A 24,080-nucleotide genomic window follows, 5' to 3' on the forward strand; every position below is an offset into this window, starting at 1 on the left:
CTGATGAATATTTCGCATATCAATTCAGTAAAATGAGATTATCCCTACATCTGATTTTATTTCTAGTTATATTTTTTATGGAATCTTGTTAAAATTATCTTATCCTTGCTATAGTTCCTAATTTCTCGCAGATATATATTAAATTATGAAAAATATCATTTCTCATTTTTATCTGAAATGGTATTTTACAGAAACATAATTAGATGTTAAATAAAAAATATAGCCTTTAAAGTGCTGTTATATTTTGTCAGCAAAAATTTATTCAAAAATGTACCACTTGTTGATATTTATATAAAACATTTTGTAATATTTTGTAATCATTGGATATAAAAATAAACTCTTCTAAAGTCTCATTCTAAATCTTCTTTTAAGATTCTCTTGAATATCATTCTCATTTTAGTATACTATTTTAAGAAATTTGTAAATTAAAGCTTAAAGTCATATCATCCCTGACAAATTTTATGCATGTTTCTAGAAAGTCTTCAGGAATGTATTTGTAATAAAAAGTCACCTAAGCCCCAAGTATTATTCTTCTCTAATTATTATTATCAATCAATCTCAAGCTGGTAAAACATAATGATTGCTTCAATACCTTCTTTTGCTATAAATTGGAGACAATTTTCTTCAAATTTTTTTATGGAAGAATTTGTTGGCATTACTTTCCAGAAATACTAAATTAATAATCAATGTTTACCTTGAGAAAATAGATTGGAATAATTTCTCATATTTACCAAAAATAATCATATTAATATCTTGTGTAAGGAAAATTTATTTTCATGAAAAATATTCAAATATTTGTTTTAAACACTTGCAAATAAGCATAATTTCATATGTGATAGAACTACTGATTTTGACATTATCCACAGTATAAGATGGAGACTAATAGGATCAGACTGAACAAAAGTGTTTACTTCTTCATAAAGGAAAAAAATAGGAGGTTTCAGACATTTCATTCATGATCAAATTGAAGTATGGTTTATGACAAGCTTGTGTATTAGTCAGGCATTGGCGGTGCACACCATTAATCCCTGCCTTTGGGAGAGAGAGGAAGGCATATTGATCTTTGAAAGTTTAAAGCCAAACTGGCATTCAAGAGCAATTGTTAGGACAAGCTTCAAAGATGCCAGACAAACCATGTCTCAAAAATAAAAAAAGCAAAAACATAAAAGAGACATCTATCTTGCAATTGCTTTCAAAAAAATCCTTTATCAAATAAAGCTCTGTGACAGCTATGCGTAGGAGAGTCAGGTATTTGCATTTTAAATATCTCCATTTAATTCTAAACTCATTTTAATTTCAACTTTTCAAAAAATATTTATATTAATTTTAAATATTATAATATAATTACATCATTTGTTGCTTCTCCTTCCTACAAATGTTCTCAAATTTATTTCATGCTTTCTTTCAAATTAAAGGACTATTTCTTTTTCAATAACTTCTATTTTGTGACTGATGTGAAAAGACATCTATTATGCCAGAATTTTAATTATGTGAATGTAGTTTATTGGAATATTCAGCATCATATTTGCTAAATAAATAATGTACTCAATAATTTGTCTTACAACTTTGAAATTTGCTGTTCCCTATAAAATTGCTTTAAAGTAAATAGTAATATCTGTTTTATCTCTTTCCTTATTGGTACAGATATTCACTCACTGGAAGCAAAATGTTCCATATCAATGACAATGGAACAATAATTACCACTAACGTGCTTGACAGGGAAGTCAGTGCTTGGTTCAACCTGAGTGTCACAGCTACAGAAGCATGTAAGTCCAGATTAACCAGCCACATACTTACTTAGTATATTTTCTAAACAACTACATAAACTTGAAAACAGAAATTGATATATGGTAAATGCTTTAGAAATTACTTAAATTTAAAAATCTGTATGTAACTTATAGGTCATTTTACTTTAAGTTATTAACTTTCTCACTATAACTCATGCTTCCTATGATATCATTACTAATTTTTGAGTTTTTCTTAATGATTATGGGTTCTATATAAAATAACAATAAAATAAAATCAAATATAATTAAAAATACTCCTTTAATTAAACTGTATTTAATATACGGCAATGTGTAATTCTTCTTTTTTGATGGCTAACAATAAAATGAATGGATGTTTCATAGCTTTTAGCATATGAATATATATGATTCTATATATATATGAATATATATGATTCTATATATGAATATGTCCATGTCTATTCTTAAATGGAATGTTTAATGAAAAACTATGGAAATTTAAAAATCAGGTACTCTTGAAAACACAGTTGAAATGCTACTGATTAGGTATTGCCTCCTAAATTTTCCATTTACTAAAATGGTATCTTAACTTTGCTTCACTATTGTGCTGATAGTTAAGGCAATGTTATTTATACATTTGTAAATAAAATGAAGAAACTGAACATGAATGCCTTTACCTTATCCTATTTTTAGAATGAAATATTTGAACTAATTTTATATATTAGTACTAAATCACATATAATGTAAATCATATTTCATTCTGATATTTTGTGAAATATGAGAGATTCAGTGAATATTTATTGATTATCCATATAGCATCCGTACATCATCACAAAATCATGAAGTCATTTTGAAATAGTGCTTACAGTTCCTGTTTCAGACTGCCAAATTTTAAATATTAGCAGTGACCACTTATTTGTGCACTTGTTTTTCTTATTGTTTAGGTATAGCAGAATATGACTTTTCAAATTATTAAAAATAAACCTAATCATAACTATATGTTGCTTGTTATTGTCTTTTAAATTGTGAATTAATCACTTATTTGATCAATTATATTAATGTTAAAAGTGATATATATGTAAAAATTGTCAAAATAATTCTATTTTGTCATTAAAAATAGAGTATCACAGAAAAAGATTCAAATTAAACATAGAAAATATTGTATCTTCCTTATCAATGATTTTATAGATAATTATAAAAATTTGACTTTCTTAACATTTTCTGAGGTTCAAAGCATACGTTTGTCTTATAACTCATTATATACTGTAACTATGTGACCTTTTAGATTGGCGTATTATTTTATCCTGTTTGTTCAATTTCTTATGATTATGTTTATTTATATTAAAATAAGCCAGATGACCTTGGTCTTAGATTTTAAATTTCCTGACTAATTCAATGGCAAATGATAGTTATAATGACCCCTTGTGGCAGACAGAATATGCAAACTTTTTAATATTAGAATCATGGAGATTTGGTTACACTCTGCTGAAAAAGGATGCTTAAAGGAAATCCAAACTAGCTCAGAATTGAGAATCAGACAGTTATTTATTTAGTGGTAAACCCACAAATCCTCTGTTTGAATGGAGATCAGAAACCAGATCCTGCAGCCAAAAAAGAGTGACGCTGGACGCATACTCTACATTGGCACATACAGTATAAGAGGCAATGACCCAGTGGGCAGTTAACCACTGGCTGTAAGACTTCCTACAGCATCTCCCCTTTTGTTTAAGTAAGAGAGTTCTAAGCTTAATGCAAAATTATATACAATAAGAACAAATATATTAAATAATTATCCTATCCTAACTAGTTTAAGACTTATATAATAAATAACTTGCCAAAGTCATGAGAGGAAAATAACTACAACTGTCTAGTCTTCAATACCATCAAAGATCCAAAAAGGGAAATAATATTACTTGAATAAGCAGGAAGTGCAATCAAGCAACTTCTAAAATGTGCAGTAAAAGAGAGACAACTGGCTACCTGGGCAATCATTCAAAATCTCATTTGCAACATTGAAATAACCAACATTGGCTAAGGCCTAGAATAACTGACAGACCATTTTCAGAGGCATGAAATTTTTCAAAACAGTCTTACCTTGTCTTTTTCTTTGTATCCTTCTTATCCATTACTGGATACCATGTACCTTGTGAGTGGTTGAGGCATGGGAGTTCTTTGCCCAAAGGCCAGTTTTGACAAGAAGAAAACAACCTCCAAGTGGAGTGTTTTGGTGCTCAACATTCTCTCAGGAATAGATTGGTACTGTCAGCAGCAATTGTGTCTCACTTCAACGAAACCCTAAATTATTTAAATGCTATATTCTACAGCTCTTTGATGTTTTTGAAGATTACTTATCTATGCAGAATATAAACTCTATATGTATAAAGAACCTGATTAGTCTAATTATAAGTATGACAAATGTTGATCTATAATTCTTAATTCCTGAATAACTTAAAGACTATGAATTCATATTGGAATATTATACAATAAACAATTGTGCAACAAAAGAGAACAATGATCTCAAAATGTAAACAATGTTTAAGTATCTTGATCAGAGGTAGGAATGTACATTACAATATGATAAATATATATAAATATATAAAAATGTTTTAAGAAGAGATAGAAGCATGTATACATAAAATAATCAATCTTATTTTATTTTGTATCAATATATAAGAAATATACCAATGTAATTGCCTATAAATAATAACTCACAAGTATTCACTCTATTACTCACTATTACTATTTGTGTGGGTAGTTCATACTAATCTATTATGCCATCCAAATTTCCCCCCTTTTTTCAAAGAGTTCCCTGAGCTTATAAAAATTTTCCCCAAACTTAAACACTATACCAATTATAATCAACCCCTCAATGATGGCCATAACTTTGAGGACAAGTTTGTTAGGAGAGGGGATGTCATCTTCTAAAATTACTTCCAGCTGTCATGGGGGCAATGTTCTTTCTATGGGATCATGTGAAAGTAAATTAACGGTTAATTTTAAATATTACTGCCTGATATAAATATCTCAATTTTTCTTTTATAATTAATTCAGAGATTTTTCCACATAATTTTTTTTACATGGTTTATGTGGCAAGATATCTATTCAAAGATAATATCATCTCTCTGCATTAAATTCCTGAAGGAGAAATTCTAAAAGACAGTATGACTAGAATACAATTAAGACTTGATTTCACCCTAACCACATGTTCCTTCTATAATTACTCCTCAACAATTATCAATTACTTTTCTGCTTCAGCTGATATTTCTGTGGGACTATTGAAGTATCACCATGTAATGTTTTGTTTAAATGAATTATTACATCAGGTATTATTCCAAAAACCAGTTATAGACTGGATATGTCTCCTAATATTTTTGAAAGTCATTAAGAGTCCACAACTGATAACTCCTAATTAGTACCTTTTGTGTCCTAATTTTCTGCAAACCTATTTTACAAACTAGGTAAGTGACAAAATCTTCTCTCTATACTTTTTCAAGAAAAATTTGTAATCCCCATTTTGGCACAACTTTCTTTACTCCTTCAAATATTTTTTCTAAAGTATCCATGTTTTTATTAGATAACAAAATGTCCTCCATGTAATGGTAAACTATAGACGTAGGAAATTGATTACATATTATTTCCAATGGCTAACTTACAAAATATTGGCACAGTGTGAGGCTTTTGAGCATTCCTTGTGGAAGGATAGTCCATTGATATCTCGCAATAGACTGAGAATTATTATAAAAAGGAACTGTAAAGGCAATTTTTTTCTCTATACTTTTCTTGTAAAGGTATATTTGGTGCGGGAGAATTGTCGTATTCTGTCAATCATGTTTTAAATAAATGCTGATTGGACAGGCTGGAGGTGTAGGTGGGAAAACCAGACAGAAAGTGGAAATGATGCAAGGAGAGCAGGTGAATTCTGGGGAGGAGGAAGTTGATTCCTCATACTCCTTCCCAGATCACCGAAGCAACTGGATGTGAGCTGCCCCACTGAAAAAGGTACTGAGCCACATGGCTAAAATAAATCAGAAATATGGGTTAATCAAGATGTGAGAGTTAGCTAATAAGTAGCCTGACTTAATGGGCCAATAAGCTTTCTAACTTATAGAGATCTCATGTGTGATTTTACTTTGGGACTAAACAGCTGGGGGAAAAAGGCAGGACAGATACCCAAACAAGCAGGGCCCCTCATGTTAGAATAGTGATGAAATAATCTTTCAAATCTAGACATATAAGAGGCCATCCTTTGGGTAATAGAGAAGGCAGAGGAATTCCAGATTGTAGAGGACCAATAAGTCGAATTACTTTATTAACAACTCTTAGATCTGTCACCTTTCTCCATTTACCAGATTTACTTTTTACAAAAAATACATGAGAATTACTAGGGTTGTTTGATTCTTGAATATGATAAACATCTCTTGTACTAGCTGTTCTAAAGCCTGCAACGTATATTCAGCTAGAGACCACTGTTTACCCCATATAGGCTTCTTGACAGTGTCCATAGCATCAACATAACAACTATTTCCTCTAACAAGTCCAGTACAGAGGCACGGGAAATAATGAGACACAATTCACACAGGAATCTTGGAAGGGCATTTCAGGCTTCATCCATTTCTGAAGATCTACCCATGTTTTATTTTTCAAAACACCTTTTATCCCCCAGGTAAACCAAGGTGGATACTCATTAATTTTCTTTTCCCAGAGGACCATGGAACTACCAAAAACCCTTGCACCTTAAGTCACCAGCTTTGAAATCAACACCTCTCCCCAGGTGATCTACTTAATAACAAAAGAGAAGAAGCCATACATCCTGAGTCTTAGTCAGGTGGCTAGCTTGTTTGACAGGATTGCAGGTGCCTTGGAAATTAAGCATGGCCAGAGAGCATGGCTGCAAATATCTTGTATGAAATATGGGCCCACATTCCACTCTCTGCTATTAAATTTTAATAACCCTTGTGCTTCTACAACAGGACAAATACATCACACCTGGATTGGGCAAAGTCTTCTTCCTTTACTCAAATTTTTCTGTCTTTGGAACAGGCATTGTTGTGTGCTAGTTTCTGTCTTAGGCATCTGGGGAGAAAAAACTTTAAACCTGTCATTAAATGCTGATTTCTGTAAATAAAAGAGATTAGTGGAGAGAAATATACTTTCAGGCCCTGTGTCTCAATAGACATACTTTTTGTCAGGATAAATCATAATGCTTTGTGAATAATTATGTTACCAAAAGTTATAGTCTTATATTTAAAGGAGAAGAGAATTACCCGAGTTGAGAATGTTTCCTCCACTGGTTCAGAGCACCACTTAAATGTAAAATTCTCAGCATATGCATCATCTCCAAATATTTACAGTGTCACAACCTCTTTTTAGTAATTATCAATAACAACAAGTCAAAATCATATTTTTTGTATTATCGGTCAATACTGACTCTCCAATAATCTTTATTTGTGTCATGGTTTTTTGTTTTCTTGGTCAGAACTGACTTTTTTTAATTTTTTTTTTTTTTGGTCAGTACCATTGTTTTTAGCACCATTGGTAAATACCACCTTTTTTAATCATCTTATTTGTAGTTGAAAATGTCAGGTCATTACCAGTAAGAGTACAATACCATTTGCTGTTATCAAATACCACTTTTAATCTCTGAGCAGCTGTTAATTCCTTAGTCTGTCCCCTTCTTAAATGAAGAGGGGTTTTAGTCATTTTTGAGTTTTCATTCTTTCTGAGGGGAAAGCCTAGGTCTTAGTTTTTAAGTTTAATATTTTATTTAAAATGAGTTTTGTGTCCCAGAAATTGAGAACACTTAAATGGTTAGTCTGTATCTTAGTTCTAAAGCAAGATAGCTCTCACAGTAAGCTGTAAACACTGTATTCAGCTCTTCTTGGTAGGGTCTCCTTCTCTGAAGTCTTTGGAGGCAGAATGGTATCCTGCAGTGGCCAGTGGTGGCAGCTACAAGTCCACAACAGGCACTCCTCTCTGTTGGGGACTGGGATAGCTAGATCACAAGTTCCTCCTCAAGATCTTTTTATTTTATTTTTGCTTGGTCATTATCAACTAAGAAGTTCTTAAGTCTGTTGTCCTTTTGTTGAATATACTGAATCAATCACTCTAGAAGCTATCTTGTTTGGTTTTTATCCTGGGGAAAAAACACAGACATGTCCTCAACCCCATTTTAATATGGAATCAATGTAAGGATTCCTCCACTTTGCTTTAGCAAAGATGGTCTTTGTACTATTATTTCACAATCTGTCCACAGCAGATCACTCATGGACACCCATGTTTAGAAAGTTTAGCATAAACAATGTATGATTTAAGGCATTGTGTGGTGTCTGAGGATACAACTCCCATGTCTTTATTTTTTGAAGTTGTGTTTTTAAGGAGCTCTGTGTACACTCCACAGTTTCTTGCCCTTGAGGATTATAAGCAATACCAGTCTTATAAACAATATTTCATTGAGTACAAAATATTTGAAAAGCTTTGTTAAAATATCTGGACACATTGTCTGTTTTTGTTACTTTTGGGCTTTTATGCATGAAAAGCATTTCAAGCAATTAGTTATTATATGCTTTGTGAATTATTCAGTTTGTGTTGTTGCCATCATGAATCCTGAATACATATCAATCATCATATGTACATATCTCAATTATTTAAAATCAGTAATATGGGTTATATCCATCTACCAGATATGATTAGGAAGCAGTCCTCAGGTATTTACTCCCAAATGAGGCACATGTAGATATTGTAGGCATCTTTTACATTGTTTCACAATTTGATGAGCAGCATTTTTTGATCAGCTTAAAGCATTTTTTTAAACTTGAGCTATTTTTATGGTGTATAGCATGCAATTGTGGATCAAGTTTAAACTGAGACAGAGCAATTATTTTTGCAAGGTTGTCAACTAGAGCATTACCTTTAGTTAACAGACCAGGAAGACTTGAATGTGCTTTGATATGTCCAGCAAAACATGGTAATTTTTTATGTTGTATGGCTTTCTGAAACTGTTGAAACAATATCTTATCTTACTTATTGTTAATTTTTATTTATGACACTGTTTCCAACACTTGCAACACATTATAAATAAATCGGCTCTCAGTACATGGATTAAAAGCCTTATTAGCAAAATTTTTAAACACTAGAGCTACAACTCAGAGCTCAACTATTTGAGCTGAAGCTGGTTTTGTCTGTTCCACAAGTTTTTTTGTCATTGACTACATAAGCAGCCTTTCCATTATTTGAGCCATCAGTGAATATCAACAAAGTATCTTTTATGGGATCCTTTGCTACTGTTTTAGGAAAAATGAATGAATCCTGTTGAGTAAACTGCAGTAACTGGTCAGGTGGGACAAGATTATTAATCTAACCTTGAAACTGACAAATACAATTGCCCAAGAATCATTATTTTAAAATAACCATTTAATTTGCTGTTTAGTGTAAGGAGCATTGATTACAGCTGTTTCTTTGCCAAAATATTTTCTAGATTTTATCCTGCTCTTTTGTGCCAAGCATGTTACTGCGTTAAAATAAGGATTTAAAACTTTAACTGCTGATATAAGAAAGTGTAGCCACAGCAGTGGTCTGTTCTGTCATAAAATTGGTATAGGAGCTACTCTTGTAGGTAAAATACATGCATGCCATGTTTGACTGTAATTGACATAGCACACTTGCTGTTCCTGTATAGCCTGCTCTATCTGTGAAAGTGTATGTCTGGCAGCTTTTGAAAGCTATTTGCTGGAATTTGGATCGCTGTCTCCTTTAAGGATTTTACTTAGAGGCTCAAGGTCTCCTGTATGAAACCTTAAATAAGTAAGGCCTTAGCCATTGTATATTTTTAAATAACCTTTGAAAGTCATTAAGAGTTTTTAAGTCGTTCTTTCTAATTTTTATAATAACAAATTTGGAGAATTCCATGGAGAATTAGATGGCGAAATGTGTCCATTATTCAGCTGTTCCTGCACCAACTTCTGGGCAGCTCATTTTTTTTTGTTTGTGTTACAAGCCACTGACTCACCCATACAAGTTCATCACTTTTCCATATAATTGGGTCTGTATGGAGTGCAGGTCTTTCATTGACCTCTCCTAAAAATAACCTAATCCTGTTCTAGGAGGTCTACTGTCTGTATGTCAGTATCAACCTTTTCTCTATTATCCCTGCCTAGACCTTGATTAGGTAATAATCCTTGTTGAAACATCTGATTAGTAACAGCCATGTTGGGATAATATAAATATTCTCCCATTCAGGTCATAATATCTCAGCCCCATAAATTCACAGGTATGTATGGGATAATATACGACTTAAAAGTCCTTCATGGCCTTCCTCATCTTTCAAATGTAGTTCATTACAAGATGATGAACCAAATTTACCAAGCCAGCATGGTCTGGAACCACGAGCCTCGGCGGAGGGTGTCCTGGTTGAATGAAATCCACAGAACACAAGGTTGAGGTGAAACAGCAGCTTGCTTATTGTTCTGCTGGGGTTAGCTTTTATACCATGGCACCAAATGGGGAGGGGGCTGCGAAGGGACTGTCACCTGACCCAAGGAGGGACTGTCACTTGACCCCAGCAGGGACCAAGGAATAATCACATGCACTCAAACTTCCTCATCCAACTCCAGGAGCAGAGGGAAGTTATGATTCCTTGCAGATAAGCACCTCAAATGGGGGCAGGGAAATATAACTCGGCGTAGCAATTCCCACAATTTCCCCAACTTTATTTTATAATGAGGGGTCCTGTCTTAGGTCCTGCGAGGGAAGTACCTTCCCTTACCTGTCACTCTGCCCCCGATGCCCTGTCTTAGGCGGGGGTTTTCCCCACAGGTTGCCCGTCCTTGGAGACCCTTATTTTTTCAGCATCTGCAGCCATACCTCAAGACTTCCGGGAGATTCATGGGCCAGACTGAGTAACACCTGACAGTGGACAAGCTCAGTCGTGGTGAAGGTGTTTAGAAGTCGTTTTAAGAGGAGCAGACCTACTGCCACCCCTACTAGTCCCAAGATCCCCAGGGACAAGGCACCTCCCCATCGCTGAGCCCAACCCCCAATCTGGGCCATGGCATTCCACCATTGAAGGCGTAAGTCACAGACAATCCCACACCAGTTTGGAATTATGATTAATATAATGGTTATTTATTCAAAGGGGAAAAAACTTACAGATTACCGTCCCAGACAACAGCCCCTCCGCGCGAACAGGAAAGGAGTCCAGGGGCCGGAAACGGAGCCGGAAGACAAAGAGAAAGTGGAGGACAGCCGCTGCTTTTTTTTAAAGGGAGAGACCACGCCCCAATGGGCTGGTAACTCAGCGGCGATTGGCTGAAGGAGCTGAAGGAACTCCCACAGCATCTCCCCCTTTTGTTTATGTAAGAGAGTTCTAAGCCTACTACGCAATTATATACAATAAGTACAAACCTACGAAATTATATACAATAAATACAAATATCCTATTCTAACTAGCTTAAGTCTTGTATAACAAATAACTTGGCCAAGTCATGAAAGGAAAGTAACTACATTTATATAATCTTCAATCCCATCGAAGATCTGAGAAGGGAAATAATGTTATCTGAGTAATTAGGAAGTGCAATCAAACAACTTCCAGAACATGTAACAAATCGCAGAGACAACTGGCTACCTGGACAAACACCCAAAGTCACATTTGCAGCGTTGAAGCAACCAACTTTGGCTAAGGCCTGATGTAACTGACATACCATTTTCAAAGGCAAGAAACTTCAAAACTATCTTACCCTGTCTTGGCAGGATATGACAGTCTTGTTTTATCCATTTACGGATATTCTGTAACTCTGTCAGTAGTTGAGGTATGAGCATTTCTTTACCCAAAGGCCAGTTCTGCCAAGAAGAAAGGCTCCAGGTGGAGTGTCTTTGGTGCTCAACATTCTCTCGGGCATAGATCAGTGTTGCCAGGAGTGATTGTGTCTCCCTACCATAGAACTCTGAATTAGATTAAAGGCCATTTTCTACAGCTCTTTGAAGAGGTTGAAGATTATCTATCTATACTGAATATAATCTCTATATATCTAAAGAACCTGATTAGTCTAATTATAAATGACAAACTTAGATGACTGTTGATCTATATAATTCTCAATATCTATCTAACTTAAAGACTGAGATAATAAACAAGTGTGCAATAATTGAGGACAATGAGACCTCCAAATATAAACAATGTGCAAGTATACATTGCAATATGGTAAATATATATCAATACATAAACAATATATAAGTATCTTAATCAGAGGTAGAAGTGTACAATGCAATATGGTAAATATACATATATCAATACAATATATATATACAAATACATAAAAATGTTTTAAACAGAGGTAGAAGCATGAAGCATGCATGCATAAAATAGTCAACATAATTTAACTTTGTATCAATATATAAGAATCGATACCAATATGTTTGTCTAAAAGCAATAACTCACAAGTACAAATCTGTTTATCCCATAATCCAATTATCCCTCCTTTTTTTTTTTTTTTTTTTTTTTTTAAGGATTCCTGTGCTTATAAAATTCCTCCCCCAACCCTCAACCATATACTAATTATAACCAACCCCTAAATGATGTCCCTAAACCCAAGGACAAACTTTATTGGGAGAGGGGACGTCGTTCTCTAGAATTACTTCCAGCTGTCATGGGGGCGACGTTCTTTCTGGGGGATCCTGTGAAAGTAAAATGATGGTTAAATTTCAAGATCAATGTCTTTTAAAATTGCAAATAGTCTCTGAGTATTTTGTGGAGGTCTGGCCAGAATGTTGTACAAGATGTGCACCATTTCAGCACGTTGGAACCGTCTTGTGCAGCTGGTACCCAAAACAGGTCTTGTAGTAGCGCTATCAGTATCATGACGTCATATCAACCAGGTGGAGTTGTTGTTATGGGGCCCCATCTTCTTCCTGGAAACTTTAAATGTCACTGTAGGAAAAACTCATTGTTTATTGTGGAAAACTTAAACATTAATTATATAGACATATACATGAATACCTATATTTAATGAGAGACATGATAGATATATTTAATGAAGGTATGATAGATATGAAGAAAAGTAAAGATGTTTTCTAAACTCATATTTCTTTCTGTCCCATATCATGGCTCTTGACATGAGACAGAAACTCCAGAAACTCTGGGTTTTTCTTTAAACAACAGGCTTGGAATTAGAGAGGGACTGAGCCAGAGTCCAACTCTAAAACCAGCTCTATAAATTTAGAAATATGATTTAGTATATGGTACTTACAGAACCTATTCAGTTTTCTTGATAGTCCCTATTGGGCCGTTATTTTCCATCTGTCAGTATTCAAATATCCAGGGTCCCTTGAACTTTTCAAAGATCAGTGTTTTCCTGTGGAGATAAGAACAGAACCCTGCCCCCATTCTATATGCTTTTCTTACCACCTGTACGGTTATCATCATTGTAGATGCTGTCATTTCTCCTTTCCAAGAGGTTTCTCCTCTTCAAATCGAACCTTTATTAATTTTGATGGTATCCACAATTTTTCTTCTCCTGTGGAAACAAGAGCAAAACCCCTTCCCCAACGTAGCACATCTCCTGGCTTCCATTGAGAGGTCAGCACGTCTTTGAAATAAACAGGTTGGTTTAGTTCAGAAGTTTTTTTTATTATCCAATGCCTCTCTGCTGCTGTTGTTCCTTTCTCATTAGCATTAAGAAAATTTAAGGTTAATAAAGCATTATGCAATCTATTTCTGGGGGTATCTTTTGTCCCTTTCTGTTTGTTTAGCATATCCTTTATAGTACGATTTGATCTTTTTATAACTGTCTGACCTGTAGGATTATTTGGTATACCTGTAACGTGTTTTATATTATAATAAGCAAAGAAGCGTTTCATTTTCTTAGATACATATGCTGGACCATTGTCTGTCTTTATTTGTGCAGGTATACCCATGATGGCCATAACTTCCAATAAATGTGTGATTACCGAATCAGCCTTTTCTGAGCTCAGGGCAGTTGCCCATTGAAAACCTGAATACGTGTCTATGGTGTGGTGTACATATTTTAATTTACCAAATTCCATAAAGTGGAACACATCCATCTGCCAGATTTCATTCCTTTGAGTACCCTTTGGGTTACTCCCTGCAGGCAACGGTGTTTGATTATAGAAAGAACAAGTAGGACATCTCTTTATAATGTCCTTAGCTTGTTGCCATGTAATGGAAAACTCTTTCTTTAAGCCTTTACTATTGACATGATGTTTTTTATGAAATTCTGAGGCCTGCAGAACGCTTCCAATCAATAATTGGTCAATTTCAGCGTTACCTTGTGCTAGAGGCCCAGGCAGACCGGTATGGGACCGGATGTGTGTTATGTACATTGGACAAAGCCTATTCCTAATTATGTCCTGTACCTCGATAAACAATGAAGTCAACTCTGTGTCATCTGGTATGAATTCAGCGGTTTCAATATGCAAGATAACTCTTTTTGCATATTGTGAATCTGTAACTATATTAAGAGGTTCTTTAAAATCCCTTAGCACCATAAGAATGGCATATAATTCTGCCTTCTGGACAGAATTATAAGGGCTTTGTTCCACCTTACTCAATTCTTCCGATTTATAACCTGCTTTCCCTGATTTATTTGCATCGGTATAAAATGTCCGAGCTCCAGTTATTGGAGCATCACGTACAATTCTAGGAAGAATCCAAGAAGTTTTCTTTATGAGGTTAAGTCTATCACTTTTGGGATAGTTGCTGCTAATTTCTCCCAAAAAATTAGCACAAGCTCTTTGCCATGGTTCATTATCTTCCCATAACTTTCTTATTTCCTCAGTAGTAAAAGGCACTATAATTTCTGCTGGGTCTATACCTGCTAGTTGACGAAGTCTCAGTTTACCTTTTATAATTAATTCTGAAACCTTTTCTACATAAGTTTTTAATTTTTTACTTGGTTTATGAGGTATAAATATCCACTCTAAAATAATATCTTCCCTCTGCATTAAAATCCCTGTAGGAGAAATTCTGGAAGGCAGTATGACTAGGATGGAACTAAGATTTGGGTTGACCCTATCCACATGTGCCTCCTGTAATTTTTCCTCAATCATTGTCAGTTCCTTTTCTGCTTCAACTGTCAATTTTCTGGGACTATTCAAATCCTTATCACCATCTAAGGTTTTGTTTAAATGAACTATTAGATCAGGTGTTATCCCAACAGCTGGTCGTAGACTGGAAATATCTCCTAACAATCTTTGGAAGTCATTAAGAGTCCGTAACCGGTCTCTCCTAATTTGTGCCTTTTGTGTTCGAATTTTCTCTAACCCTATTCTGTAGCCTAGGTAATTAATAGAATCTCCTCTTTGAATCTTTTCAGGGGCAATTTGTAATCCCCACCTAGGCAAAACTTTCTTTACTTCTTCAAACATACTTTCCAAAGTATCTTTATTTGAATCAGATAATAAAATGTCATCCATGTAATGATAAATTATGGACTTGGGAAATTGCTTACGAATTATTTCCAGTGGCTTATTAACAAAATATTGACACAATGTGGGACTATTGAGCATCCCCTGTGGGAGGACAGTCCATTGATATCTCCTAGTAGGCTGAGAATTATTATAAGTAGGCACTGTGAAGGCAAATTTTTCTCTATCCTTTTTTTGGAAAGGTATAGTGAAAAAACAATCTTTGAAATCAATAACTATAAGAGGCCATCCTCTTGGTAATAGAGAAGGCAAAGGACCGAGTCGTTCTGATTCACGCCACTAAAGCACCACACTTACAAGGGAAATTTGAAAACAACTCAGAAAAGAGCAAACCAGGCAGGCAGAGACTGTCCCGAGCCTGTGGAGCTTGGGAGGCGTGGGGTTTAACTGAACTGCTGGCTCCACACACAGGGCACAGGCCGCAGCTGAGGGAGGTCTCGTGACTAGCCGAGCTGGTAGCAAGCAGTTGAGTGGGGGGGAAGGGGGGGTTCTACAACCAAACGTGGGGCGCCAGATGAAGGCGTAAGTCACAGACAATCCCACACCAGTTTGGAATTATGATTAATATAATGGTTATTTATTCAAAGGGGAAAAAACTTACAGATTACCGTCCCAGACAACAGCCCCTCCGCGCGAACAGGAAAGGAGTCCAGGGGCCGGAAACGGAGCCGGAAGACAAAGAGAAAGTGGAGGACAGCCGCTGCTTTTTTTTAAAGGGAGAGACCACGCCCCAATGGGCTGGTAACTCAGCGGCGATTGGCTGAAGGAGCTGAAGAAACTCCCACAGCACACCATCCCTCAGCAGATATAGGTTTAACACAGGTTTCATTAATTGCAATAATCTCATGTACCAAAGAGTGGGTAAAGTTTATAAAGAAATCATTCCAAGGCCCTCTAAGGTAAGCATTAAGACGTTGCACCTCAAAGGACATATTTTTCACTTCCATAAGGGTCACACAGGCAGAATGATAAAAATGAGAACAAGAGGCTTGTTGCACCATCCACAACACATTAATCTGTTCCTGCAATAAGGCTGTTTGTTGACTTAAATTTAACATCCCCAATTGAATATGTGAGTCCATGGTATTTTGAGTCTCTAAGGCCTGGGTAACATGGGCAGCAAGAGTGTTAACAGTCTCTGCAGTAGCTGCATTCTGGGACACGGAGATTCCTGCAATGGTGGCAGCTGTGGCTGATATGGCGATGGCTGCGATGACTGCGGTGGTGATTCCAAAGTCTCTTCTCTTGATACAAGATAAGCTCTCATCCATCATGTGGGTCTTCTACCACCAGGGGAACCAGAACAGGAATTCTCACCATCAGCATGGGCTCATCCATCGGGGACCAGCAGTTGCTCAAAAAGCAGGAGCTGGAAGAACAATCAAGGACACCATCCTCCACGACCGACACATTAAAGGAGACAAACAGGGAGGCAGAACACAAGCCAGACTGACAATAGAGAAATTCATTCCCGCTGCATAGTTAATCTGGAGGGATGTTTCAAAGATGTCTGATGTGTTTCATATGGCTGTAGCATTGAAAGCCAAGCCCCTTTGAAGGGCTAAAGGCCTTATATCTATACATGCACAAGGGCCACAGAGAAACATGCCCGTTAACGTAGGTCATATTTGGATTTCTATAGGAATAATCAAAGGCTCCTCTCAAGGAGTTTTTAGAGGTAGGTCGGTGACCAAACCACCATAAATATTGATCTCCCTCCAATTTCCATGGTTCCTTGGGAGCACAATTTCCCCAAGATAATGGTAAGTACAATCTGAAGGATTGTGGCATCTTCCAACATAAGGGAGCTGGTCTCGGAGGAGTTGTAAGTCCAGAAACATTTCTTTTAAAATTTATTGGGTTCTTTGTATATTATTGGGTAAAAGCTATCTCTCAATCCAAAACAAGGATGCCCAGAAGAATCAGAAGAAATGTCTCCCAGAGAATAATTACTAAGGACCACGCATGGTCCAGAAAGAGAGATACTAGGCATCTCTGAAATATTGCTAATCTTCTGGAAGCAGAGAGTATGAGATATATCAAACGTTAAATTACCCAATGAAGATCTTTCTAATGCTGTATTTGCTGCAGGAACCCCCAAAGTATAATTGCTGGAATAAAAGGATGGAAAAACAGAGCTTACTTTACTTACTGGCATCAGTATGGGTGGATTCCTCACCAGTGCCCATCTCAGGGCTCCCTCGATGTTCTTCACTTGAATCCATATTGTCAGGACCAGTAGGACCTGGCTCCACTGGCCGAATATTCTGCTCCAGTACCCAGTTGGGTTTTTTGGTTCCTGGAGGGAAGACACAAATGGCCCCCCTCACCCTAGCCAACATGGGTGTGGGTGACTGCCACTGTCCCGTGATACTATCCTTCCATCTAACCCAACCCAGAGATTGGGAAGGTTTCTGCCAATGTCTCTCCATTGCTGATAGACCTTGTTTTTATCTACTGTTAAAAAATTTAAAATGTATAAAATTGTAGATAACTGGGTATTTGGGGAGGTGATATACTCCGCCTTCTTTATTTTACAAAAAAAAATTGTTTAAGGGTAGCATGCATGCACTCCACTATGAATTGCCCTGTGGGATTATGTGGAATTCCAAAGGTATGTGTAACTTGATGTCCTTGGCAAAATTTTGCAAACCTTTGGCTGGTATAAGCTGGTCCATTGTCTGTTTTGAGAAAATCTGGAATGCCCATATAGGCAAAAGCCTGTAGACAATGAGCAATAACGTCCTTAATCTTTTCTCCTGAATGTAGGGAGGCATAAATTACCTTGGAATAAGTGTCTACAAAGACATGTAAAAATTTAAGTCTGCCAGCTTGAAACAAATGGGTAACATCCATCTGCCAAAGGTGGTTAGGACAGAGGCCTCGAGGATTAGCACCTTCATTGGGGGCATTATGAAATGGAGCACAAGCTGGATATTGGGATGTGATTTGAGTAGCTGTAGCTAGAGTACATCCAGAGTGAAACTTTAGAGAAGAGGCATTTAAATGATACTTTTCATGAAGATGATAGGCTCGTTGTTCCTCAGAAAGGAACAATGCCATTGGGCGGGTGAGGGAATCCGCAAGCTTATTTCCCTCTGCCAAGGACCCTGGCAGATCAGCATGGGCCCAAATGTGGCCAACAAAGGCAGGAACCACTCTTTGGCATATAAGACTTTGCAGCTGAACCAAAAGGTGGAAAACCTGAGAGGTATGTAATATATATGGCAAGGTTTCCAATGGCCCATCAATCCCTGCCACATATATACTATCAGTATACAAATTGAAGGGTTGATCCTTGAAAAGAGAAAAGGTCATAAGGCAGGCTGTGGGTTCTGCAGCTTGGGCAGAAATCACCTAGGGGCTGCTTTTCTTTAATTGAACCAGAGACCACCACTGCATAGCCCTTGGAAGAACCATCAGTAAACACTGAGCACACTCCCTTAAGGGGGGAAATTTTAATAATTCTTGGAAAGATAACAGGATGATTTTTAAAAAATGAAATTAAACGAGAATCAGGATAATGGTTATCAAAACTGGCTCCAGTGGCTGTGATGAACAAGGTCCATCCATCTTGGAACCTCTGTAGCCTTGTTATTTCCTCTTTTTGATAAGGGATTAGAAATTCATTTGGGATTCTGCCAAAAATTTGTAAACTAAAATCATATGCTTTCCATATAAGCTGTAGCACCATTTCATAATATGGGGTCACTACCTTCTTAGGGGAAGGGGGTAAATGTAACCAATAAATGGGTCCCCCTTGCCAAAAAACGCCAGTAGGTGAAAATTGTGAGCTTGGGACAAGCCCCTAAATTCTGAGAGGAAACTCTGTCCCGTGACTCATTTTCCCCTCCCCCTTGTCTGGAGGTTTTTTCTTTTTAATCTTTCTCTCCTCTACCTTACCTGCAAGCGGTTTGGCCTCCTTATCGGAGGCCATATCAGAACAAAGAGAAGCCTTTGCCTCCCTATTTTGAATCTCAGATAACATCTCTTTTGTTGCTTCCAAGGCCTGCTTAACCTGGAATTTCTCTGTAAGCAAAGCATCCCTGATCAGTCTCCAAAGGGAGAACGTGGCAATTGGCAGGACTTCAGGCCCTTCCTTTCTCAAAATTTTTTGAAGATCCCCGCGAACCTGTTCCCACTAAGAAATATTGAGGGCTCCGCTGGTGATGAACCAGGGACTCCACGTTTCTGTAGTTTTAAGAAAATCATCCAAAGTCTTAGTTTTTACAGCTGTTCCTTTCAACAACCTCTTTAACTCTGATTTACCCAGGGTATTCCCCATTTCTTAATTATCTCTTATTTCTTAATTATATCTTAATCCCCAATGCATCCTGGCCGGACAACAGGATGACCCAGTCCACAATCCTCACCTTTCCAATCTCGGTGGGAGCTTCCAATTACCGTGCCAGCACGGTCTTGGAACCACGAGTCTTGGCGGAGGGTGTCCAGGTTGAATGAAATCCACAGAGCGAGGTTGAGGTGAAACAACAGCTTGTTTATTGTTCTGCTGGGGCTAGCTTTTATACCATGGCACCAAATGGGGAGGGGGCTGCAAAGAGACTGTCACCTGACCCAAGGAGGGACTGTCACTTGACCCCAGCAGGGATCAAGGAATAATCACATGCACTCAAACTTCCTCATCCAAGTCCAGGAGCGGAGGGAAGTTATGATTCTTTGCAGATAAGCACCTCAAATGGGGGCAGGGAAATATAACTCGGGGTAGCAATTCCCACACAAATTTGTCCTTTTCTATCTTTTTTTACTCTGATTATTGGTCTGTATAGCCAGAAGTAATATTAATTGTGCAACCCTCTGACCTGCCTTTACTACAGAAACTCTATTTGGTGAATGAATCATCATCTTGATCTCTCCCTCAAAGTCATCATCTATGACCCCAGGAGCCACAAAGATTCCTTACATAGTCGAGCTACCTTTTCTTAGCAGTAGTCCTACAGTGTCTTTTGGTAAAGGCCCATAGATCCCTGTGGGGAGAGCTTTCATCCCCATATCACAGGTGTTAGAACCGTGTATATGGATGAACTGAGGTTGATCCCTGTGCTACCTGGGGTGTCTTTCAAAAGGTGTTCTATAGATTTTCTTGTGGGGGTGTAGATTGCTGGTTAGCCCCATAAATTTGTCTCAGGGCCTGAGGTTGGCCCATGAATTTGTTTCCCAAAAGGGGATTTCCTAGATCATCCCTTTCTGATCTGCACTTGCTAGTCCAATGCCTCCCTCTCCTGTATTTCCTGCACAATCCTGGTTCTTTTCTAGTCCTAGGGCTTACTCCTCCTATCAGGACATCGTCTGACCCGATGTCCCATAAGACCGCATCTAAAACAGCCTCCAGGCATTTGCTTGTAGCTTGTGTTCTCCCTGGAGCTATGTCTCCCTGCTGAGATAAGACATCATTAATTGTCTTTACCTGTAAGGCAGCAGCTAATGTCATTCCTTGTGTGTATGATTTGCAAATATCCAAGTGAATTCTAATATAATCTGCAACATTAACCTGTTTCTTAAAAGGTCTTATAGTCACCTTGCGTACAACATTGGTGCTTTTAAATGTTAACTGTTTAATTATTATCTGTCCTGCTTCTGAGTCTCCAATCAACCCATTAGATGCCTGTGCTAGTCTGGAAATAAAGTCCTGAAATAACTCATCTGGTCCCTGTCTTACATTAGATAACTCCTCAGTCTGTTCTTTTGATGATGAAAGCTTATTCCAGGTCTTCTTGGCTGCTGCATTTATCTGTGCATATGTTACCATATCATATTCTAACTGCTGATGTGCTCCCATATAGGGTACTTTGCCTGCCAGCATCTTGTAAGAAATAGGAATCTGCTGAGTCCTGTTTCTCTAACCCATGACCTGACATTGCTTTGTAAATTTGGTCCTCCTCAATGGATAATCTCCTCCTGACAGGCAAGCCTTGGCTATCTGCTTCCAATCCACTGGTGGCAGAGCTTCTACAGCTATATTCTCTACCAGTGTTTGAGTAAAGGATAACATGACACCATATTGAGCGCAAGTAGTTTTTATTTCTTTGAGTAACTTAAATGATATATATATTTCCTTGTGCATCTCTCTGCTCCATTACTGGGAACAATTAAAATACTTGCATCTCTTCTCCTCTGCTAGCAGCTTCTCTGATGCAAGCTTGTAGAGGAGATTTACTGCTATCATTATGCCACTGCTTAACTTTTGGTGTACTCTGAACTGTCTGTGAATCTAATCCTCCCATTGCTGTGGGAAGACTATCATTCTTCTGACAAAAGTCCTGTATCTGCATAGTTCCTAATCTGTGCGAAAGTGAGGATACCATCCTTCTCAAGCCTTTTATTTCTTTCTGAACTCTGTCCTGTTGTCTCTGTCTTTCAGCACTGCTGTTTGCTAGTGAGAGAGATGAAGACTCCCTTTCATGGCCTGAACCATTAGTCTCTAACCTTTGTAACTGTTCTGTTCTGAAAGAGTATCTCGCAACTCCTCAGGTGGTGTGGATGGAACCATCTCCTGCTGGTCAGAATTTAAGTCCAATCTTTCCTGTATTAGCATCTAGAAATAAGGTGTATCTTAAGTGATTCTTTCTAGTTCATAGTTACAATAATGTTGTTGGATTTTCATTCCCACTTTTTTCCATATGGTTTAGTCTAAGAACCTATGCTGAGAAAACAGAGGGCATATCTCTTCTATGAATTTTAAAAATTCTTGTATCTGATGCTGCTGTACTTGCTCCTCTTTTAATATATCTTTAATCAACTGCATAGACATTTGATTATTTTTTCCTTGTCCCATATTTTTATATTTACAAATTTTACTCCTGATATTACTGTCCCGTTTTGTTATCTAAGCACACATTACTAACGTATCCACTGATATTTTTCTTGTGGGTTCCTCACATCTGGTCACTTCTTTCTTGTTTTTTGGGGTTTGAGAATCAGCCTCATGTTTTCCTCCATTCTTCTCTTCCTTTCTCCAGATTTTCTTGGAGTTTAGCAGTCAGCACCACATTTAATTTTGTACTTCTTGTCCTTTCTCCTGCTTTTCTTAGGGTTCAGTGTTCAGCCCCACATTGGACACCATTATGTCAGGGTGTGTTGCCCCTACATAGAAACTATTTCCCTCTATCTAGACCAGTACATAGGCACAGGAAATAATGAGACACAATTCACAAGGCCTTTTGGATGGGCTTCATCCATTCCTGAAGTTCTACCCACGTTTATTATTCAAAACACCCTTTATCCCACTGGTAAATCAAGGTGGATACTCATTAATATTCCCTTCCTGGGGGACAATGGGACTACCAAAACCAAAAACTACATCTTAAGTTACCAGCATTGGAATTAACACCTCTCCTCAGGTGATCTACATAATAACAAAAGAGAAGGAATTATACATCCTGAGTCTTAGTCAGGTGGCTAGCTTGTTTGACAGGATTGCAGGTGCCTTGGAAACTAAGCATGGCCACAAAGCCTGGCTGCAAATACCTTGTAAAAAATATGGGCCCACAGTTTCTCAGTTAACCATTTTAAATGTAGGACTGTTGATACCTCTAAAGGCTTACTAGCTGCTCTATGTTCATGTACAGCCTGAATGGCTGGTGAACTTTGTGGATAGTAACTTATAATATCTTTCCCAGAATTATGAGTTACTGTGACTGCAGGAATGTTAATCTGGGTATTCTATTGCTGCAGCAGATCAGGATCCCATAAATTTACTGCAATATTAGCCATATATGGCCTCAGACTTCCTCTTTAACTTTCTGGCCCAATAAAGTAAACCCTTTTCATGATTTGTTTAACTTGAGATATGGTTCCATTTCTAGTAATTAAATAGCTGCCTCTTGAAGAGGCCAATTCGGAAGCTAAGATTCTGGAATAATGATACTCACATATACACCTGTGTCCATTAAATCTAGAATTACAATGCTATTTATATGCACTCCTAGCTTTGGTCTTTGATCATTTATAGAAGTCTGCCAGAATATACATTTCCTATTTCCTATTGAAATTTTTAACTTATCCTCCATGTTTATGCCATCATCTAGAACAGTAAGGTCTTTTACAGAAATCTCTGGATTTTTAAATTTTCCATGTTAGACATAGCTTCCACAGTTACTGGAAAAGACTGGGCCACTTTTGGCTTGGGGGACTGCAAGAGACCCCTCAAAGAGTTCCCCAATGGTGTTGGGTTGCCTTGGCTGTTTCTGATTGATCTGAATTCATTGGTCTAATGTCGGTCTTTGACACCACCTTCTCCATATACCTAAAAGCTAAGTCCTCCTGTTTTTGCCATTCACAGAGGAGATATTATTCCTAGGAATTACTTGTCTACAATCCCTTCTCAGATGTCCCATTCTACCATAATTTAAACATTTGGCATTTTGCTGTCTCCTCCTTTCTTTGGAAATTGCTTCTCCTACCCAAGATTCAGTATTATAGTCAAATGTCTCTATACATTTATACAAATGTCTCTATACAAATATAGTCAACTATATTTTTACATTCTAATTTGGTATTTTCACAAGTCAGAGATTCAGTTAGTACTCATCTAGCATTTGGGTCTGTTATTCCTATTTGTACACCCTTAGTTAATATTTGTAAAAAGTAAAAAATTTTTTCTCTCTGGCCCTGTTTAACCCTGGTATATGATTCAATTTTTTTCCCTACTCTTGAATCCTGTCCCAAGCATTTAAGGCTGCTTTGTGGCTTAGAGTCAAAATTTGTTCATTATAAAGAGCTTGAACCTGTGGGTCAGCATAAGGGCCTTCAACAAGAATTTGATCTGAGGAAGTCTCGAGGCTTTTTGCTTTTTCCTATTGTTCCAAAATTTTTGCCTCTTCTCTGAAATAAATTCTAAACATTGATTGAGGCCATTCATAGAGGACTGTTGAAACTAACTGA

General features: G+C 37.1%; 1 protein-coding gene across 2 annotated transcripts in view; it reads left to right on the forward strand.

Moving 5' to 3' along the window:
- Cdh19 (cadherin 19) overlaps positions 1–24,080 on the forward strand; it is a 108,101-nt gene that overhangs the window by 55,307 nt on the left and 28,714 nt on the right. For both annotated transcript variants that reach the window (XM_085688398.2, XM_048443889.3), the window contains one exon: positions 1,645–1,766. In XM_085688398.2, the coding sequence (XP_085544524.2) occupies positions 1,645–1,766 (122 nt within the window). The remainder of the gene's footprint in view (positions 1–1,644; positions 1,767–24,080) is intronic.

The sequence above is a fragment of the Myodes glareolus genome, chromosome 5, assembly GCF_982192425.1.
Source record: "Myodes glareolus chromosome 5, mMyoGla1.1, whole genome shotgun sequence".
Lineage (NCBI taxonomy): Eukaryota > Metazoa > Chordata > Mammalia > Rodentia > Cricetidae > Myodes > Myodes glareolus.